Below are 21,828 nucleotides of genomic sequence, written 5' to 3' on the forward strand. Positions count from 1 at the left end.
TTTTCAATTATATTTGTGTTGGTTGTATTTACTTTGAGCACTATTATACTCATTGTTGTGATACTCTACATGAAGTCATCCACCCCCGGACGTTTCCGCCATCCTTGGTTTGGGGGTGTGACAGTTTATGCCCTTTAAATTGTTTGTACATCTACTGTTTTAGCACTTATTGTCCATATATTGTTGTTTGTTGCTTTGAAAAATTGTGATTTTAATAGTTATTTACCAATCCTTTATTTGGGCATAATGTGACCAATACTTTATTTGAGCATGAGGTGTGCAAGAAATAATAACGTACAAATTGAAAGTGTGATGCTATTTCAGAAATGGTGTTTTGGTCATTTACTTCACTACATCAATACTAATATTTGGCCATTGAATCATATATTTTTTTGACAACTGCTTTATCATTTTCTGTAATTAGGTTTTGTGTTACCAAAATCACTCCCAAAATTTCGAATTTGTCCATAAGAAGATGGAAGCTTCACTAGTTTCGCCAAAAATGCAACAAGAATGACCAAAATACCCCTGTTTTTAGTTTCGCCAAAAATGCAACAAGAATGACCAAACTACCCTTGTTTTTAGTTTCACCAAAAATGCAACAACAATGACCAAACTACCCCTGTTTTTAGTTTCCCCAAAAATGCAACAACAATGACCAAACTACCCCTGTTTTTAGTTTCACCAAAAAAGGAATAAGAATGACCAAAATACCCCTGTTTTTAGTTTCGCCAAAAATGCAACAAGAATGACCAAACTACCCCTGTTTTTAGTTTCGCCAAAAATGGAACAAGAATGACCAAAATACCCCTGTTTTTAGTTTTGCCAAAAATGCAACAGGAGTGACCAAACTACCCCTGTTTTTAGTTTCGCCAAAAATGCAACAAGAATGACCAAACTACCCCTGTTTCTAAATTAATGACCAAGATGCCTATGTTTTGAAATTAATGACCAAAATACCCCTGTTATAGCAGCCATGTGTGAGGGTTTGCATGCGGTTCTATATCATTGAATAAAAGTTCATTGCTATTTCTCCTCCATTATAATGGCTTGATGACAGTTATACCATCCATACAAACAACCATTATATACTAAAAGGACAATGATATTTCTTCTAAACATTGTTAAAAGCAAAGTCAAACTACAAAAAGTATATTGATATTTCTTCTAACATTGTTAAAAGGGAAATCAAAGTGAAACTACAACTTACCATACATACTAAAAGAAGTACATTGCAATGATTTAAATATATATACTACATCATTAATTTCACTAAAAACACAACAAAAATCATGATTATGAACCACTTATGAAATCGTAATTTCCTACTCATTTGTGTCAATTCCTTACTTAAAGTAATATATTCCTTCTTTGCTATCCCTTTGTGCTCATTGAAATCTTTTTCCAAAATTGATATCCTCACTTCAATGGAATCTACTTTTATTTATGTTTCATCTCTCTTATTCGTGTTTCTTACTCCTTCATCGTCATCAACCCATTTCCAAAGAGAACAATTTGGTGTGTTTGGATCCTTCATATGCAGAAAAAAAAAATTACCATCTGAAGAGGGAAAACGACATTAACTAAGGAAGTATGTATACAAAAGGTATGATAACTTACCAGTCGGTTGGGACAAACCCTAAATTTTTTCCCAGGATTCTTTTTAGTGGTTGAAGTCCAAATTTGCGATGGGAACCCACAACCACAAGGGTATGAATCATCAACCATCTTCTTTGTCTTTGAAACGTTAGAGCTTGAGGATGGGATTATGGATTTGGCAGAACAAGATGAAGCCATTAAGATGCTGACGAAGGAGACGATGTAGGAGAGAAACCAGTAGTGCTCGTCCCTTATTATGCAAAAGCCCTAATTCGTTTTCAAGAAAAACTTATATGCCATGTCATTAATTTTAAGTCACATCAACAATTTTTTAATCCTTAACCTACAACAACCGGTTACCATAGGTAACATTTGAACAAACAGTATATTTTATTGGTATTTTTTAAACAATATTGTTATTTGGATGGTATTTTTTAAACAATGAAAACTTAGATGGTTTTTTTTGAACATTTATGAAACTTTCTTACCCTTATAAGTCATTTTCCCGTTAAAAAAATATTATTGTTATACAAGTATATGTATGAGAGTTAGGGGCTTTGGGTTCAATCGGATCCGGCCCATATAGCGGCAACCCGTGATCCATGGTTGGCTCCCGTGATTGGCAGGGGATCCACTCGCATCGCTCCTTTTCTCGCTCTCACCGATTCATCAAACACCACCTGTTTCATTTAACACTCCAAATACGTTAAATCAAAACTATAAAACCCCAACTCCAATGAATCCTATCACCACATTCCCCACTCTCAACACCACTCACGCGCCCCATTTCACCTCACACACCATGTGGGCCCCACAGCATCAACACGCCACCGCCTGATACGCGCGTGGAGAATCATTCCCTCACGCGCCCTGGAGAATTTTGTTTGCCCTAGTCGCCTGCGAACTCTCCCCTCTCTCTATATCGGGCATCATCATGCTTCATCGTTTCCGCCTCCGATCCCCGTTCTTCGATTCGCATTCGATTGCTGCTATCGTTCGATCCGGATTACGACGTTCTCTTGATTGGCGCTTTTGATCTTCCCGGTGAGTTTGGAGATCCCTGGTTTTCGGTTTTCATTTAGATCTGTAAATTTATGATTTTTGTGATGTTGAAAGATGCGATTCTTTTGAAATTTGAGTTGGATCTGATGATTTGTTGTATTTTTGGTTGAATTTGCAGAGTCAAAGATGGAACCCATGGATATTGTTGGAAAGGCGAAAGAGGATGCTTCGTTACCGAAAGGTTTGTTTTATATCTGTAATTTTTTGTACGTATGTGTGATGTCTATTGTCATATTGTATATATGAAGCTTCCATATTTCGGTTGTCCTTGTTGTTTGCTCTGATTTTGTGGTTAATTACCTAATCTCATCAGGTTCACCTCGTGGGTCTGCAGATAGAACTTTTAGGTGCTTTTTCCTTTGTTTTTTATTTTTATAAACAATTTACACATGGAAACAATCTGATTATTCGGAGGATTTTAGTAATTTAATGTTGGTATCATCTGGTACACGATCTTGGTGTCAGAAAAGGAATCATTCTGACTAATGGATTTATAATTTGATCATTATACAGACACAGATACTTGTATACATGTTATAAATATCTGTAAGTATGTTCTTGTATGACTATGGGGTTTGCTCATTTTGAGCACCCAAAAATTGTGGGGTCTTTTGCATCCCTTTTGTTGGATCTCCTAACATGGGTACTTGTGAATTTTCTTCATGATTTTAAATTAAAGTTTTCTTTCTTCTACAAAGGTACCATTATTTCATTTTCCTTAAGAAGTTATTCTCAACTGTTTAAACTTTGTATTGTTTTGTTGATCTTAGTTTTATTGTGTTTATCAGATCACTGTTATGTTAGTCTACATCTTTTTCTTTTGGCTCAACAATTTCTTTTTGTGGATAAAAGAATAAAGATTGGTTTTGTAATGTGAATGGTGAATTAATTGTTATGCTTTCTTAGTGTTCATATTTTTTTTTTTACTAATGGAAGATTTGAAGATAGTAATCCATATGCATGTGTTATTTTATGTCTGTGTGCATAATCTTACATTGAATTTATGTTTATGTTTTATGCCAGTTATGTTTATGCCTAAAATCGTATTCATGTCCTCTGCTTTATTGATATCCCATTGTGGGCTTGGCCCACTAAGCCACCCAAGTGTTGTAAGGTATCATTATTACATTGCATACAAGTCAAGTGTTGCATATTGGAGTTTGGAAATGATTTGTAATTTGTGTATTTTGGTATAAAATAATTATTCTGCTTTACTACACTGAACAAATGATTATCATTCACTATAAATCTACATGTGTAATTGACTAAAATAACGCATGTGTAATCTCTCTTTTAATAATAGCTTTCTTGCTAATGAAAGTTATTATTTATATGCAGCTACAATGACTAAAATTATTAAGGAAATGTTGCCTCCAGATGTACGTGTTGCAAGAGATACTCAAGATCTTTTAATCGAGTGCTGTGTAGGTGAGATCCTTATTATTATTATTATTATTGTTATTATTATTATTATTATTATTATTTAAAAGTTAAAAACACATGAAATAGCAATGTACTTTCATTTATTTGTGTATTATAGCATCCAAAGTACAATGTATATTGTTATTTCTTGCATTCAATCCTTTAAAAACAGTTTTTTATAAGGTCATTACTTTTGCAGAATTTATTAATCTGATTTCATCCGAATCAAATGAAGTTTGTAGCAGAGAAGATAAAAGAACAATTGCACCAGAGCATGTTCTCAAAGCACTAGAGGTGAGGTTTGTTGTTTAATTATTTGCATAAGAGTAAATTACACGAATGGTCCCTATGGTTCGGGGTAATCTACACGTTTGGTCCCTAACTTATTTTAAATAAATTAAAAAATCAACAGCAAAAGCAAAATAGTCTTTTTAGGTAAGACAAAGACCAAACACCCAACAAAAACAAATAGTACAGACCTTCCGAATTAAAAAAAATAAGTTAGGGACCAAACGTGCAAATTACGCCAAACTATAGGGACCATTCGTGTAATTTACTCTTTACATAATCATGATAACTATATTTATTTATGAGTAAAAATTACTGAAATCGTCACTCTGGTTTGATCAAAATTGCATGTTTGATCCCTAACTTTTTTTTTTTGCACTCAGATCGTTCCTGTGGTTTGATTTTGTTGTGTTTTTCGTCCCTTACATAAAGTTACGGACCAAACGTACAATTTTGACCAAACCATAGGTACGAAAAATGCAACAAAATCAAACCATAGTGACGATCCGAGTGCAAAAAAAAGTTAGGGGTCAAATGTGCAATTTTGACCAAACCATAGGGATGAAAAATGCAACAAAATCAAACCATAGGGACGATCCAAGTGCAAAAAAAAGTTAGGGACCAAACGTGCAATTTTGACCAAACCATAGGGATGAAAAATGCAACAAAATCAAACCATAGGGACGATCCGAGTGCAAAAAAAAAATTAGGGACCAAACTTGAAATTTTAACCAAACCATAGGGACGATTTGAGTAATTTACTCTTTATTTATTTACCATTGTTCAGGTTCTTGGTTTTGGGGATTACATAGAAGAAGTATATGCTGCATATGAACAACACAAACTGGAGACAGTGGTACATTTTTTTTATTAATATAAAAAATATAAATATAATAAACAAGTGAATGAATATAATATAAAATATAAGTAAAAATGATTGAACAGGATACAGTGCGAGGTGGAAAGTGCACAAATGGAGCTGAGATGACTGAAGAAGAAGCATTAGCAGAACAACAGAGGATGTTTGCAGAGGCACGTGCTAGAATGAATGGTGTTGCAAAGGCTCCTCCAAAACAGGCTGAAGCTGAGCCAAGTTTAAACAGCTAACTTAAACTCCTATCACCTCTAAAATTAATTCTAGTAGCTTCTTCTTCAGCCACTCTTTCTCTAATCTTATCTACGATATGTACAAAGTCCCTTTGGCTGTTGCCTGTTTGAATGTTAGTGTAATTTGTACCTCTCTCCCGATTTATGTCTATATGCTTGCTGATCATTAGTAAGGTTTTAGTCAAAGTCATAGCTGCCTCTTATTTGTTTAGGCGATCTGCAGCTCAATGGTTTCTTACTTTATTATTGTTCAAAAGGGTAATTAAATACAAGGTTGCTTACATTATTTTCAAGATTTACTGTTTTATCATTTTTATGTTCATGATTTATTTACCGTTTATGTGTTGGTTTTTATTTTTATTTTTATTTATTATTTTAATGTAATGACATAGGCAATTACTCTAGACAATTGTAGTGACTTAATGGGTTGAGAGAAAAAAAATATATATAATGGGGTGATGTAAACAAGACACCAATCTTTTTTATTTACCTAGTTGTGCTTTCTTTCACTTCCAACATTTCTTACGGTGAAATATGATTGAATGTAATTTTTTTTGTTAAAAAATGTAATACTAAATTACACGAATGGTTTTTATGGTTTGGGATAATTTGTATGTTTGGTCTTTAATTTATTTTATCTAAAAAGATTATTTTCTCATTTATTTTTTAATTTATTTAAATAAGGTGTGGTAAATAAGGTAAGATAAGATGGGGTGGAAGTGGGGTTGGAGTTTGGAGGTGTGTTTATTTAAATAAATTAAAAAAATCAATGAGAAAATAGTATTTGTAGATAAGGGATCAAACGCACAACAAAAACAAACAGTATGGATTTTCCAAGTTAAAAATAAATAAATTAGGGATCAAATATGCAAATTACCCTAAACTATAGGGACCATTCGTGTAATTTACTCAAAATGTAAGCTAAACGGTCTTTTAATCTCATTTAAGTGGTTTTTTTTCAACCTAGGGAGAAATTAGGACTATATGACTATGTACATATCATTTTATCTATACATGTATCATTGTTTATTCAAACATTTAAAATATACAAGGCTTTGGAAATATAAACAATATATTATTTATTCAAACACTTGTGCTCTTGTTTTACTGTTTCAAGGAGTTTATTGCACTTTTTTAGAATTATTACAAATACACCCATTTACAAATTATAAAAAAACATAATCTTTTACATGTTTTTTATATGTTCATTTTATATATTTTAAGTTTATCAATTGGTTTTTTATAAACATCATTTCTATCGGTTAAAACTAAAGTAAAGTTATTAGGACCTTTTGTCACATCCATAAAAGTAGAAAATACTTTCGAGTTTTAACCTACGGAAAAAACGTGAATGTCTTTTTTTTTCCTCGTCATTGAATAGTCATATTTAGTGTGCCAAATAATATTTCTTGGATGTTTCTATTACATTTTGCATGGAAATTGTAGATACATGGATATAAGAATCTTTTAAGTACTGAAAAATGATGTCATATTCAAAAGGATGAATTTTTAATTTCATGTTCATTATTGGTAATTGTAGGTTAAACAGCTATTGCGGTCAAAAATATAATAGCGGTCACCGGATGCTATTTGAAATCGCGGTTCTCGCGTCGATATAGTGGTGATATAACGTTTTTTATATTATTTAGAATTTATATATATTAGAGTATTAATCAGTCAATTATACTTCAAAGTTCAACCCAATTCAGTGAGTTAATTAATCAATAAATCATAATTCACATATCATATTTAGCTAATCATACTTCACATATCAAAATTAATTAATCATACTTCACACACCGGTTAACAATATCATAGTTAATCATACTTTAACACAATCAACAAGAAAACATATGTAAAACTTAAAATTTTATTATACTTTAACATAATTACAGTTAGCAAATAAAATGATTAAGTAATTTGATAGTTAATCATAATATAGTACTTCAAATTTTCAACACAATTAACAAGACAACACATAAATGGTTTCATTGAAAGTCATGACAATCACAAAATTACAATTTTATTCAATGGAATAACACAAAAGTTTAGGTTTGGGCTAAGAAATAACAATTTTATTCAATAGAATGACACAGAAAAACTTTTTTTTTTATATAAAATAGCCCAAAAATGGAATTTATTCAAATAGCGGTTATAGCGCCGCTATAGCGGTGACCATAATCGCAGTAATAGAGGTAAATTGCAAAGCTAATAGCGCCACCGCTATTTTGAAATAACGTTTCTTTACCTCCGCTAACCGCTATAACACCGCCATTAACATCATCGATTGTAGGTGATTTCCATGTATGAGAATATAAGTTATTGTATGTATCAATAGGGCCCAACTTTTTACTTGGTTTCTTGAACATCACATGATCTACTTTACCATTAACTTCCTTTATTGATTCGTTAGCTTCTTTACGCCTCTATGCAAGTGTTATTGATAACATCTTTTTGTTCGTATTAGTAATAGCCATATCCATATGTGTTCAATAGTTATTGTGGCATGTTCATTAATCTTCAGCTATTTAAAAAAAAAATCATACGTATATCGTGTCCTTTTATTTAATGCTAACTAGTGCTGGTGTGTTTTCTTCTAGTTCTAGACATATTGAAATGATTCATACTATTTTTTTTTTTTAAACGTAATGCCAAAAGCGGCCTAACATACAAAATTCCGACTTTTCTTAGTCTTAATTTTATTTTTGAGATTTGTCCGCAATTATTCTTCTTCTTTTCATTTGTCAAATAGCATTAATTTGTAGAATATTTTTATAAATATTATTTATCAAGACACGATAATGGATTTTACTTTGTCTATAGTTTAAAAACAAAACAAATTTTAACCTACGTAATTTTATGCCCAATATGCATCTTTATTAATGCACAATGTCCAAATATAAACAACACATCTAATCACACATCAACAGATCTTATTGATTGAAAATAAGATCTACTTGGTTTTGAGAAACTTACAACTGAAAACTCACTACACAAACACTCACACTCAAACGTATACAAAAAGAAACTAAATATTTAAGATTTTACAGAACAAAATCAACAAGATCAGAACAAACCCTAAACAGACCAAAACTCTAATTTGAAGAAGATGAGAGAACAGAGAGACTCAAGCGTATATGTGTGATAAAAATGATCTAAATAACCTCCAAAACAGCTGGAACCACAACTATATACCTCGGGTAATATCCATAGATCAAAACCAGATTTTATCCGACCCAATCCCATCCTTGAAGATCCGTGTGTTTTCTAAGTTAAAAGAAAGTGAGCTGCAATCCTGCAATAAACAAAATAATACACAATGCATCCAACACCACAAACCTTACACCATTCTCACAATTAACCTTCTCCAAATTTACAGTTTTAACCCAGTTTAAGGAAATATTTTCAATGTTAATCTTGCCAAAAATAAACATACATTTAACATCCACTCTCAAAATGAACATTGAGAGAGGAAAACAATTTTACTCAACTTTAAATGGATCAAAAACCCCAATTCAGAAGATAAAAAATCATGTTGCTTTGAAGACAAAACTTTAGTTAAAATATTAGCTCTTTGATGTTCTTAATCAATCTTAATAATTTTCAAAATTCCCTTTGAAACCCTATCTCTCACAAAATGAACATCTACTTCAAAATGTTTAGTTTTCTCATGAAAGATAGGATTAAGAGCTAGCTTAATCATTATTGTGACATCCCCATTTTCACGGTCAGAAAAGACCGATTTTGTTTATGCTTTATAAAAATCAGAGTTCTTCTTTTAATAAAAATGTTGCGGAATTTGTTCCCAGAAAAACATGATAAATACGTTATTAAAATTTTTTCGAAGAAACATATTTTATTCATTTCAAAACGTTTGGGATGTCATCGTTAATACAGAAACATAAGTATAAACAGAACTTACATTTATTTACACTAGTGATCTACATCTCTTTAAATCTCTCAGTGTAATGTGACTTCATATCAACACATGTGATATAAATAAACTGAGTGGGTCAGGTTGGGAAACCTGGTGAGTACATAGGGATTTCAACCCACAATAATATAATTATTATGTTTAAACAATCAAACAATCAACCCAATTACCCATCCCCATTATCTTCTTTATTCTTAAGGATCTACCCTAAGAAACAACTATTTCTCATTCATTCATTCCTAAGGATCATCCTAAGGAAATAACATGAAGTCCATTGTTGCCAATGACACATTGGTCAAGCGCAACTGCTAATCTTGTCACTTAGGCGCAACTGCCAAAATTGGGACATTTTCTATGAGGCGCTTCTGCAGGTATTGACCTTTAAACGCTACTGTTATGGTCATAAGGCTCCCTATTAGGCGCAGCTGCCGATACTGTCCTTAGAGCGCAGCTGCTAGGACGTTTACCATAGATCTGAAACATCTATGGGTTGTGGCGCAACTGCCAATGCTCATCTATAGGGTACTAGGTCGATTGCTGCCAATGTATACCTATAGGGCACTAGGTCCATGCTACTAATGTTCCTCTATTTCAGCTTTTATCCCTCATCATTCATCTACCCATGTTTTACCCAACATATTTTGTAGATATAAAATACTTTATACAGTTTACATCATTTAAAACATGTATAAAAATCTTTCACCAACATAGACAACAAGTATTCAGACAATATGCACACATAGCACGTAATTTTTAATAAAATACTTCATATCTATGTGTAAGATGAAAGGGACCATGCACTCACTTGAAAAGTGGTGACTTAGTACTCGAACAACGCTTCGATACTCTCAAAACAATTTCCTTCGATAAAATCTAGTACCAATACCACTAGGGTTTAGTCTAACGATAACCACGACAAATTAATATTCTGACTATTATTATTATCATATAAGTGTTAAATAACACTCAATATAATTCATAATAATAGCCCAAATAATTATTTTAAGGGCCTAATAACATTCCTATAATTATTTGAAAGCTATATTAAAAATTGCATAAGCGTAGCACACTTACAACGAATTTTATCGAAAACCGAAACTTTATTTGGAGCAACGTTTCGAAACCGAAAGACTCTTTTTCTCAGGACTCCGGGAGCCTCAGGGCTTCCTTCGGGTGCTAGGTATTTTTCCTAGGGCCTAGGGATGGTTTGGGAAGCTAGAGAGAGAGAGAATGGGATTTGGTGCAAGAAAACCGGCTGCATTCGTAGCTTATTTATAGGTACCCCTCCTCGGAACGTTGGGCGTACTCCTCGGAGTACGCTGGGCGTAATGGACGCGTGTCGCGGCTTCGGTGGTGCATCGTGGACAGCTCCGGATCGCACAAGTCAGCAGACCGCTGGGCGTACGAGCCTTGGTACGCGAGGCGTATGCGAGGACAGGTGTCACTCATCCGAAGCGAGGCGTGGGCAACAAGGGACGGCTGAGATTCGGCCACGTCAGCAACTTCGCACCAGATTCGTGATTTTCTACTCCGACTTCTAAAAATCATAACTTTCGCATACGAGCTCCGTTTTCGACGTTCTTTATATCCACACATGGGAACGTACTCTACAACTTTCATTTAGACTCCTTCGGCTAATTTTGACTCGATTTTACATTTTATATTATTAACAGGCCGGGACAGGATTGGTCCGTTAAATCCTCATAACTTCTTCATCCGACGTCCGTTTTCGCCCATCTTTTTCTCGTTACACTACTTTTGACGAGACCTTCGATTCTCATTTAGGTCGTGTTGGCTAAACCGCTCGATCTAATATTCGAATTTCGGGCTGTACACTATTAATCCGAAACTTCGAAAAATCATAACTTCTTCATATGAAGTCAGATTTGGGCGTTCTTTTTATTGATGTTCTTAGTTTAACACATTCTACGACTTTCGTTTATATCGCTAAGGCTAAATCTCGCTCTATCGTAAATTCACTATTTACGCTTCCCGATGCTGTGCTGGTTCCGATGCGAAACTTCGACGAATCATAACTTCTTCGTTATAACTCGGATTTCGGCGTTCTTTATATGTACGGAAACCTTGTGACATATTCTACAACTTGGTTAAGATTATTTATTCTAAATAATATTTTGTCGAAAAGTCGTTTTCGACCCCTATTGCCTCTAAATTGACTAGCCAGATCTACGGGAGTTACAATTATCACAAAAGACATTTACATGAAACAAATCTTTAACTCCCAAATCGTAATATAGTTTAAGAATCCACATAACTTCACAAGTAACAGAATCCAAAGCCCTGAATTCAGACTCAATAGAAGATCTGGATACATCGTCTTGTTTTTACTCTTCTAGGAGATTAAAGAATTTCCAAAATAAACACAATAACCTGTAACAGACCTTCTAGAAGTGACAAATTTTGCCCAATCAGCATCCATATAAGCACATAAAGAAAGATTTTTTTTTTAAGAAAAACCAATGCCTCTACTAGGGTTTTGTTTTAAATATCTCAAAACACGCATTGTAATATCCAAATGAGACTTCCTTGGAGAATGCATAAATTGACTAAGGGTTTGAATAATAAAAGATATGTCAGGCCTAGTTATAGTCAAGTAAATTAACTTGCATATAAGTTTTTGATATTCAGTCATATTACTTAACAAAACATCCTTATCGTCAATTCCTTTTTCAAATATATTAAAATTTAAATCTAAATGAGTTTTAACCGGCTTACATGATAACTTCCCAAACTTATGAATTAATTCCAAACAATACTTGCATTGAGTTAAAAAAAATTCCATCAAATTTATCAATAACCTCAATTCCTAAAAAGAATTTTAATTTCCCTAAATCATTATTCAAATATTTGGACTTTAGGAAATCTTTTACTTTAGTAACCTCAAGTTTACAATTACTTTTTATAACAATATCATCAACAGTACCACCTTTATTTCTAACAAATAAAGAATAATCATTTATGCTTTGAACAAAACCAAACTCAAACAAAGAAGAACAAAAGTTTTTCATTCAACTTTCTTGGAGCCTGTTTTAAACCATATAATGATTTTAACAATTTACAAATACGATTATCACCATGGGTATGATGCCCTTGAGGAAGGTTCATATAAACATCTTCATTAAGACTCCCATAAAGGAAGGCTTTGTTAACATCAAGTTGATATAACTTCCAAGAATTATTATCAACTAAAGAAACAACAACTCTAACAGTTACCATTTTAGCTACAGGAGAAAAAGTCTCCTCATTATCAATACCTTCCATCTTTCTATAACCTTTAGCCACAAGTCTGGCTTTGTACCTTGCTACTTCACCATTAGCCTCATACTTAATTTTGTATACCCATTTACACCCAATGGGTTTTGGATTAGAAGACAAATTTGTAATTTCCCAGGTTTTATTATGATACAAAGCCTTTATTTCCTCATTCATGGCAGTTACCCAATTTGAGTCAGTAGAAGCTTCAAAAAAAATTCCTAGGCTCAACAGTTTTATTTAAGTTTGAAACAAAACAAAAATTCTCAGGATTTAAATTTGCATAGTTTAAAGTCTTTTTAATGCCATACTTGTACATGCCCTCAACAACATAATCATCAAACCTAAGATACATCTTAGACTCTCTGCTAGATCTCTTAACAGAAATACTATCAAATGGTTCAACATTCTCTGAACTTTTTCCCTCAGAAGAACCAGAGACATCTGGACCAACCTCCTGAGATTGAGACATTTGTACCAAGCCATCCTGGCTGCTAAAACTAGCCGGCTCAAAAGAAATGGTTGCACTAGTGTCATAAGTTTGATGACTTATCATAGGAGTACCAGTTTCAGGAACTTCATCCATATAGGATGATTGAAGAGTTTCATCATAGGGACTTGGGTGTACAAGATCAATAAAAACATAATCATTAAAACATGAAAATAATTTTTCATCAATTAAATCATTCTTCATTTTAAAAGGAAAAACATCCTCACAGAAAATTACATCCCTTGAAAAGAAAACAAAATAATTATCAAGATTGTACAACTTATATCCTTTCTTTTCATTATAATAACCAATAAGAACACATTTTTCAGATCTTTCAACAAACTTATCTAAAATATTTTGCTTGACAGAAAAACATAAACACCCAAACACTCTTAAATTCTCAAATTTGGGAAAATATTTGTATATCATTTCAAAAGGGGACTTCCCTTTTAAAACTAAAGTAGGAAGTGTATTTATTAAAAAAACACCAGTTAAAACATATTCACCCTAGAACTTAAGAGGTAAACTAGATTGAAATAAAAGAGATCTAGCTACATTCAAAATATGTCTATGTTTTCTCTCCACAACACCATTCTGTTGTGGAGTATAAATACAAGTAGTTTGATGAGAAATACCATTTTTATCAAAAAAAAATCTTTAAATTGAGAATTAACAAACTCAGTACCATATTTTATCTAACAATATTAACACTTGAATTAAAATGATTCTTCAAGAAATTATAAAACACAGAAAACTAATAAAAAAATTCAGTTTTGGACTTTAACAAATTAACCCAAACATCTCTAGTAAAATCATCCACAATAGTTAATAAATAATTGAAACCATCAACAGTAGCAGCACTATAAGGACCCCAAATATCCATATGTACTAAATCACCTAAAGAAACACTCTTATGTTCACTTAAATGGAAAGAGTTCCTAGGCTACTTAACTTTGTGACAAACATCATAAGGAGGAAAAGGCTCAGACCCAAAGGACAGAACATTCCTAAGAGAATTTAAAGACTGGATAACAGGATGACCTAATCTATTATGCCAAGTAATTTTTGAAACATAACAATTAACCTCACTTAAAGAGGTCATATTAACTGAAGAGTAAGAGTATTCAAGATAAAGCAACCCTCCCGATTCACTACCAGTTCCCACAGTCACCTTGGACTATGAATCCTGAACAACACATTTAAACTCATCAAAAATAAGTTGACTTTTTTTATCCTTACAAAGTTTATGACTAGAAAGCAAGTTAACATTGAACTTAGGAACAACAAAAACATCAAATAAAACAACTGACTCAGATAATCTCATATTCCCAATTTTGTTGATCCTAGTAGAAGATCCATTAGGATGATCTACTTTAAGATCAAGTTTAGAAACATCAACAATGTTATCTAACTTAAAATCATTTTTGGTCATATGATGATTTGCACCAGAACCAACAATCCACTTCCTATTAATAGATACATAAGAGTTACAACAAATACCTTCCATATTTGCAAATACTTTAGTTGTTGAAGGTTTCTCATTAATGAGATTAAAAAACTTGGTATATTGCTCACTTGTGAGAAAAAAAATTTCAGAACAATTGTTAGTTTTAACATTAGAATCAGAAAATTCATTTACATCAGAAGAGACATAATTAATAGAAGGAAATGTCTTATTAGTATTCCGAGACTCATTCTTGAATTTAAAATATATTGGAAAACCAATGAGTTTATAACATCTTCCAATAGTATGTCCCTTAAGACGATAATTTTTGCACTGGAGATTAGAATTTTCATGAAACTTATTATGTTTCTGATCATTGAATTTACCAACAAAAGAAGTAGCCTCGGACTTAGTGGAGGACTAAGAAATGGAACCTCCTTTTTGATGTAATTCCTCACCAGATACAATTGAAAAAGCAATTTTTACATTAAGAAGATGTTCCATTAACAAGATGTGACTTTTAAATTGACTGAATGTATCATCTAAACCAGATAAAAACTGCATTAGCATCATTAATTTTGAGTGATTAACAAAATCAGCTGAGGCTTTACATGTACATATAGTCAAATTAACTAACCCATCAAACTCTTTCCACAAAGCATCAAGCTTACTGTAATATTCAGAGACAGATAAACCACTCTGAGTAAGAGAGTTTATTTTTTTTGATGTATATTAAAGACAACAGAACCATCAGCCTTACAATATGTTTCAATGAGTTAGACCAAATATCAGAAGCAATGTCATTACAAGCATGATTAGCATATAAATACTCAGAAAAAGAACAAGTAATCCAAGAACATACCACAACATTAATACATTCCCATTTACGAATATTAGTTTCATCCTCACTAGGTTTAGGAAACTTTTTATCAACAAAACCTAATTTATTCCTACCTTTAAAATCCCTAGTCATGGAAATCTTCCAAATCCTAAAATTCTAAGTACCATTCAATTTAAAACTAATAATTGACACTACATCATTATTATAAGGATGTAAGAACAACGAATCATCAAAATCATAATGATCTGGATTCTTAGTGCCAAATCCAGAAGGAGTTTCCCCAACCATGTCTGATATAACTTAGATAATAACAAAATTGTGCTCTCTTAAAAACAGTGACTATACTAAACCAAATTCTGACCACCTTTCTTGGGGTAGACAAGCTAGTATAACCACAAGACCACAATCTCGTTATCAACAGATTGTAAGAGTCACAATCAACACTAAAACAAAAAGAATAAAGAAGCACCCAAGGAATTAACTTGAACAAACAAGAAAAGGAAAAAAGCGTGCAAAAAACATACAAAAATCCACACAACACTCATCAAGCAGCAGAGTAGTTTACCGTTAGATCTATATAAAATAGAGTCTAGCACTGAATCAGACGTGTATTCGAATGCCAAGAACCACCAAACACCTCAGATTACACTGTTTGTGACCTTAACGTTGACCGTCACTTAAGGTTGGCAATTAGACGAACAAAAAGTTAGATATAACGTTTACAGTCAAGCGATTGTTTGCTATTAAGATCGATGATGTCTGAGAAAGTTTAAACAACCCAATACAAGCAACAGATCAACAAATAATCGGAACAAAAGAACAAAAAACTTCCAAGGAAGTTTCAAGAACCAAAAAACAAATCGAGAAACCCTAGCTCAAAACTCGAAAGCAAAAGAAAACAAAGAAGGAGTAAACCCACTCTGATACCATGTTAAAAATGTAAACAACACATCTAATCACAACATCAATAGATCTTCTATTGACCGAAAATAAGATCCAGTTGGTTTTCAAGAACTTACAACTAAAAAATCACTACACAAAGACTCACACTCAAACGTATACAAAAAGAAACTAACAGATTTAGAATTTTACATAACAAACCCTAAACAGACCAAAAACCTAATCTAAAGAAGAAGAAGATGAGATCATAGAGAGACTCAAGCGTATGTATGTGATAAAAATGATCTGAATGACCTCCAAAACAGTTGGAACAACAACTATATACTTCCGTTAATATCCATGGATCAAAACCGGATTTTATCCGACCCAAACCCATCCTTGAAGATCCGTGTGTTTTTTAAGTTAAAATAAAGTGATTAGCAGTCCCTGCAATAAAAAAAATAATACACAATACACTTAACACCATAAACCTTACACCATTCTCACAATTAACCTTCTCCAAATTTACAGTTTTAACACAGTCTAAGGAAATATTCTCAATGTTAATCTTGCCATAAATAAACATAATTTTAACACACAATTAAAGGGTTATAGCCATTTTTTATTCAAACTATAACATTTGTCCATCTGAAAGATAATCCATATAGGAAAAATATGCCTAGCCAGATTTTCTAGCCCAAAAACCAATATTTGCATCCACTGAAAAAGGGGACGTTGGTTTCCTTATTAACTGTCGTCTTCATATAAAAGAAGACTTGAATGTTGCAAGAGATATATGACAAGAAAATTTGTTTCTTCTTCTTTTTTCTGCATAATGTCTCTCAAGAACCACAAGAGAAACAAATTACTATGTGTTTTTGGATTTGAATTACGCCTGTAAATTTAAATCGATTTTCTTGTATTATCCCAAATCAGTATTTCGTGACACCCCAGAAAAATTGGTTCGAAATCACAGATTTTGGAAAGTGTTTCTCATAAATGATCATTAAATTATCCAAGTGTTTATATTGATATTCGAAACCAAAAATCTAGCACAAACCGACCAATCTGTTGATGATTTTAGTAGATTAATTTCAGTTAATAGGGTATCCGATAGAGAAGCTCATGTAATTGGTTTACCTGATTAACTTTTAAGAGATCACATTGTATGTTTACCTTACTAAGTGAGTTCCCCTAAACCTTCCGATATCTAATTTCTTTCCTCTTTTCACGGTTCTTCAACACGTTTGTACCGTCGGTTGCCGCTAGTCTTTGATCAAGAAGAAGCTCTCATATTGTGTTTCAAGGCTTTAAGTACATAATATATCATATCTTGTTCATGTGCTTTTAGTTATTTAAATCTTTAATTCCAAACATGAGATGAGCTTGTTCTATTTTTTTTGTTTTTTAATTATTTACATCGTTGTATGAAGGTTGATGTTATTGTTAGCATAATAAAGTATTTTAAGCTTATATTTATGTTGGGCCTTTCATTTAGTATTTTAGCTAGGTTAACTTTATATAGCTATTTATTTACATTTATTTGTATTTACGCTTTAGACTCAATAATGAAAACTTAGACGTTTTCTTTCTAAATTATCATTAGTTTTCATGGTATCGAAGAGTTATCCATTTTTTTTGGATTTTATGGTTATAGATGGATTTTCCATGTTCGTTGAAAGATATAAACATCATACTTGTTCATCGGCTCGTCACTTTTCATCTAAAAATGTTGTTTTGCTGATGATACCGATGACGCATTTGCTCACTGTTCATCGATCTTCTAGTAATTTTCGGCCCCTTTCTTCTGTTGTTTTATTGTTGATTGTTTGTTTTGGTTATTGTTGGTAATTTTTCATTGTGGTTGTTAGGTTGAACCTATGAATTTGATGAGTGTCAACTAACCTTCACGTGCTTTTGTTTATAGTAGGATCATACATTATAATGTTTCTATTAGTACCAGTTTGAAAGACTTACTTGTGCTGCAAAATGAAGATCTGATGTTTTAGTGATATGGATCAATTTATTGTATAGTTTTTTTTTTTATTATTTCTCTTATGTTTGGATTTCATTATATCATCCCTTAACCTAGTGTATATATATATATATATATATATATATATATATATATATATATATATATATATATATATATATATATATATATATTATGCTAGTGTCTTTTTTTCTTTGAAAAGTCATATTGTAAAACTCTCTTTGTGATAGGGATCTATTTCTTGTATAGTTTGTTCTTGCTTTTCATTGGTCTACGATCTAACAACTGGTATCAGAGTAAGAGTTTTTCTGGTTCTAACTAGCATAATAGTTTCATCCTCTAGTTCACTCTCCTCATTCTCTAATTAAATTCCCCTATTCTATGAAAAGAACTTTACCATGTGGAAAAGTAAAACCTTAATGGTTCTGGAAACCATGGAATACAACATGGTTAACACTCTCCAAGATGGTCCCTTTATACCAATCCACCCTAAAACCAAAGATGGTGCTCCCTCTTGAGATCCAAAAAGAACTCTTTCCCATCAGTGGACATAAGATGATAAAAAAGTGCAAATCTATATGTCCGTGCCAGATCTGCTATTTGCAATGCCCTTCCCTATGAAGTTTATCACAATTATTCAAAAACTATGTCTCGGCCAAGGAGATGTTGAAAATGCTGATAGTTGCTTATGAAGGAATCGATGAAGTTTGGGTTACTTAAGAAAATAGTTTGAACCGGAAGTATGAGCACTTCTTTGCTTATAGGAACAAATCCCTCACTCAAATTTTAATTGGTTTAATTTCCTTATTAATGATATAAGAAGATTTAACATCATTAAACATAAAGGAGATGAAGGCACAAAGAAAAGAAATCATAAAAGATGAAGGCATAAAGATATGGATTTGCATAGTATGTTTGGGAATCTTTGGAACTATAAGGAGATGAAGGAACAAAGAAAGAAATCATAAAGATGGGTATAAGGACATATCTGATGCTCTTCTCCCAAAGAAAGTTGAAGGTTTTGAAAGTGAAAATAACAAAGCGAGTGATGCTAACATTGATGAGCAAGAACTTAAGCATTTTTTAAAGCTTGCTTCTTAGGCTGTATTTGGCACTGTATGCTTAAAAGCTTGATATTGATAAGATGAAATTATACATCAAGTGCTACAACTGTGGAGAGACTAGTTATTTTGCCAAAGATTGAAAATCTAAAAGGATTGATCCAACAGAAGACTCCTATCAAGTCAAGTACAAAAGACTTGGTTGCATCCCTAAAGAAACAAAATATGAATTCCAAAGTTCTTGATGAAGAAGAGAAGTGGGTGGAAGAGGATGACTTATCTGTCGATGAGATTGAAAAGAAGGACATGTATCTAATGTACAATGTTGTAAAGCTCGTCCATCTCAGGCAAGTACTCGACTTCTTACTGAGGTGAGTTAAGCTAGCTCGGCCATATAACTCAGAAATCGGTTAAACTTGGACCAAATCAGTCAAATTCGGCCGCATACTCGGACTAGATCGGTGAAACTTGGACCAACTTGGTCAAACTCAGTTAAACTTGACCAACTCGATCAAACTCGGCCAACTCGGTCAAAGGGTCAAAATTGTCTTAAAATGAGAAAAAAATCAGGAATTTCAAGATTAATATATATATATATATATATATATATATATATATATATATATATATATATAATTTTGCTATATATTTCAATCAACTTATGATTTTGACATATATAAATTCCCTAATAATATTTCTACATGAATTTCTAAATCCAAGTACTCCCAACTCCTTGCTACTTGATAGTCGACCGCACAAGTACCGAATAAAGAGTTCTACAACCTTGATATTGTCTACCACTAACGAATCATACAACAACTCTAGTACTTTTTATTTTGATCTCGCTTAGTTTGTTAAAGATTGAACTGATTAGATTGGGATCCTTCTTTAGTGTTCCAAGTCAAAAAGTTTGTTAATTACCTTGAGAATGAAAAAAATCATGATGCTTAATTATTTGTGTATTGACTTAAAATCCATTTAAAAAGAAAATATGGTCTAAAAGTAAGATCAACATTATCTGCTGATCTCATTAACAAAGAAAAGACTGTTTAACAAATGAGTGTTGAACTCTATAATGGAAGATTCACAAATGCAAGACTCATTAATGAAAGAAATATAGTAGAAAATGATTCTTCATACATTAAAGAATCATTAATACTAGTACTTTTCACACTTGACGATAACAAATATTGTAAATGATAAAATTCCACATGAAAAGGTTCTTGGTGTTCAATTCAAAGAAACTGTTGATTTTTTCAAAAAAGCTAACAAATAGCTTAACTTTCCATCAATAAAAGAATTAGTCATTGAATATAGATCAAAGTTTGTTAAAATTGGGGAAATAAAGATTAAGTTCTAATCGACAAATATCATGAAACTGATTCAAATGGCAATATTGGATTAAAATGTCATCTTACTTCCGTTGGTCTATCTCTTAAAGGATCAAATCAAGAGTATGTCATTCCAAGCGTAAAAAATCTAACCACTTTTCCAATCCCATATGGTGAATTTCACACTATGACTAACGTACTTATTGATTTTCCTGAAGCAACTACGAGCTTATTGTGTGATAAAAACGAAAGCTTATCATCACATAGTGACACTAATGATCTCTACCCTCACACCATCTCACAGGAAGCCTCATCAATTCATTTAGTCTCTATGAAACCTTCATTACTTCCACACACTAATAATCTTCCTTGTAATTGTTCCAAATCAAAAGGGGGTTATTTAATGTAAAACAACAAAATTTCCATAAAATTTGGAAACCAAAACAATGTCAATCGAACAACTCAGTAAAATACGCTACTAAACAAAAGAAAACAAAGTATGGAATAAGAAGGTGTTATATTTGCGGTGATCCATCTCGTGAAGTTGTAATATGTTCTTTCAAAGAAGGATCAATGAGAAAAGAAAACATCTTGATAAAATGTGAGTTATGGATTGGAAAACGAAATTCCTTAAATTATCTTCCATCTTAATGTTATAATGTTTTGAACTCATCTATTTTATAACCCATTTCCAAATAGGTTCAAAAATGAATCTAATTGTTTTAATAATGAATGTTGGGATATAAGCATATATGTTATCTCAAAAGTGGATGCTCTTAACATATGATTGGTTCTAAGTCTCTTCTGGAAGACTATATCAAGGAAGATGGCCCTACAGTTACCTTCAGAAACAGTGGTAAAGGTCTCAACAATGGCCATGGTGTTCTTAAGTGCAACTCAGTAAAATTCTCAAAAAGTCTCTTATGTAAAAGATCTTAAGCATAATCTCATTTCCATTAGCGAAATTTGTAATGCTAGATATGAGGTTCATTTGAACAAAAGGGAATGCAACATCATTGACGCTAAGAAAGGGATTGTTCTTACTATAGAGAGATGTGATGATATTTACATTCTCGATATGTTTTCCACTGATACCTCAAT

General features: G+C 32.3%; 1 protein-coding gene across 2 annotated transcripts; it reads left to right on the forward strand.

Moving 5' to 3' along the window:
* Positions 1-2,511: 2,511 nt before the first annotated feature.
* On the forward strand, positions 2,512-5,788 carry LOC145043150 (protein Dr1 homolog). 2 transcript variants are annotated; one of them, XM_078991714.1, is made up of 7 exons: positions 2,550-2,643; positions 2,780-2,842; positions 3,685-3,775; positions 4,000-4,089; positions 4,283-4,377; positions 5,159-5,227; positions 5,317-5,788. In XM_078991714.1, the coding sequence occupies exons 4-7, from the start codon at positions 4,005-4,007 to the stop codon at positions 5,476-5,478; spliced, it is 411 nt and encodes a 136-aa protein (XP_078847840.1). In that variant the 5' UTR covers positions 2,550-2,643; positions 2,780-2,842; positions 3,685-3,775; positions 4,000-4,004; the 3' UTR covers positions 5,479-5,788. The 2 variants fall into 2 exon arrangements, with proteins under 2 accessions (XP_078847839.1, XP_078847840.1); XM_078991713.1 differs by lacking the exon at positions 3,685-3,775 and having other exon boundaries at positions 2,512-2,643.
* The last annotated feature ends 16,040 nt before the right edge of the window (positions 5,789-21,828 follow it).

Source organism: Lactuca saligna, chromosome 4 (genome assembly GCF_052625555.1).
Source record: "Lactuca saligna cultivar CGN05327 chromosome 4, ASM5262555v1, whole genome shotgun sequence".
In the NCBI taxonomy this organism is placed as follows: domain Eukaryota; kingdom Viridiplantae; phylum Streptophyta; class Magnoliopsida; order Asterales; family Asteraceae; genus Lactuca; species Lactuca saligna.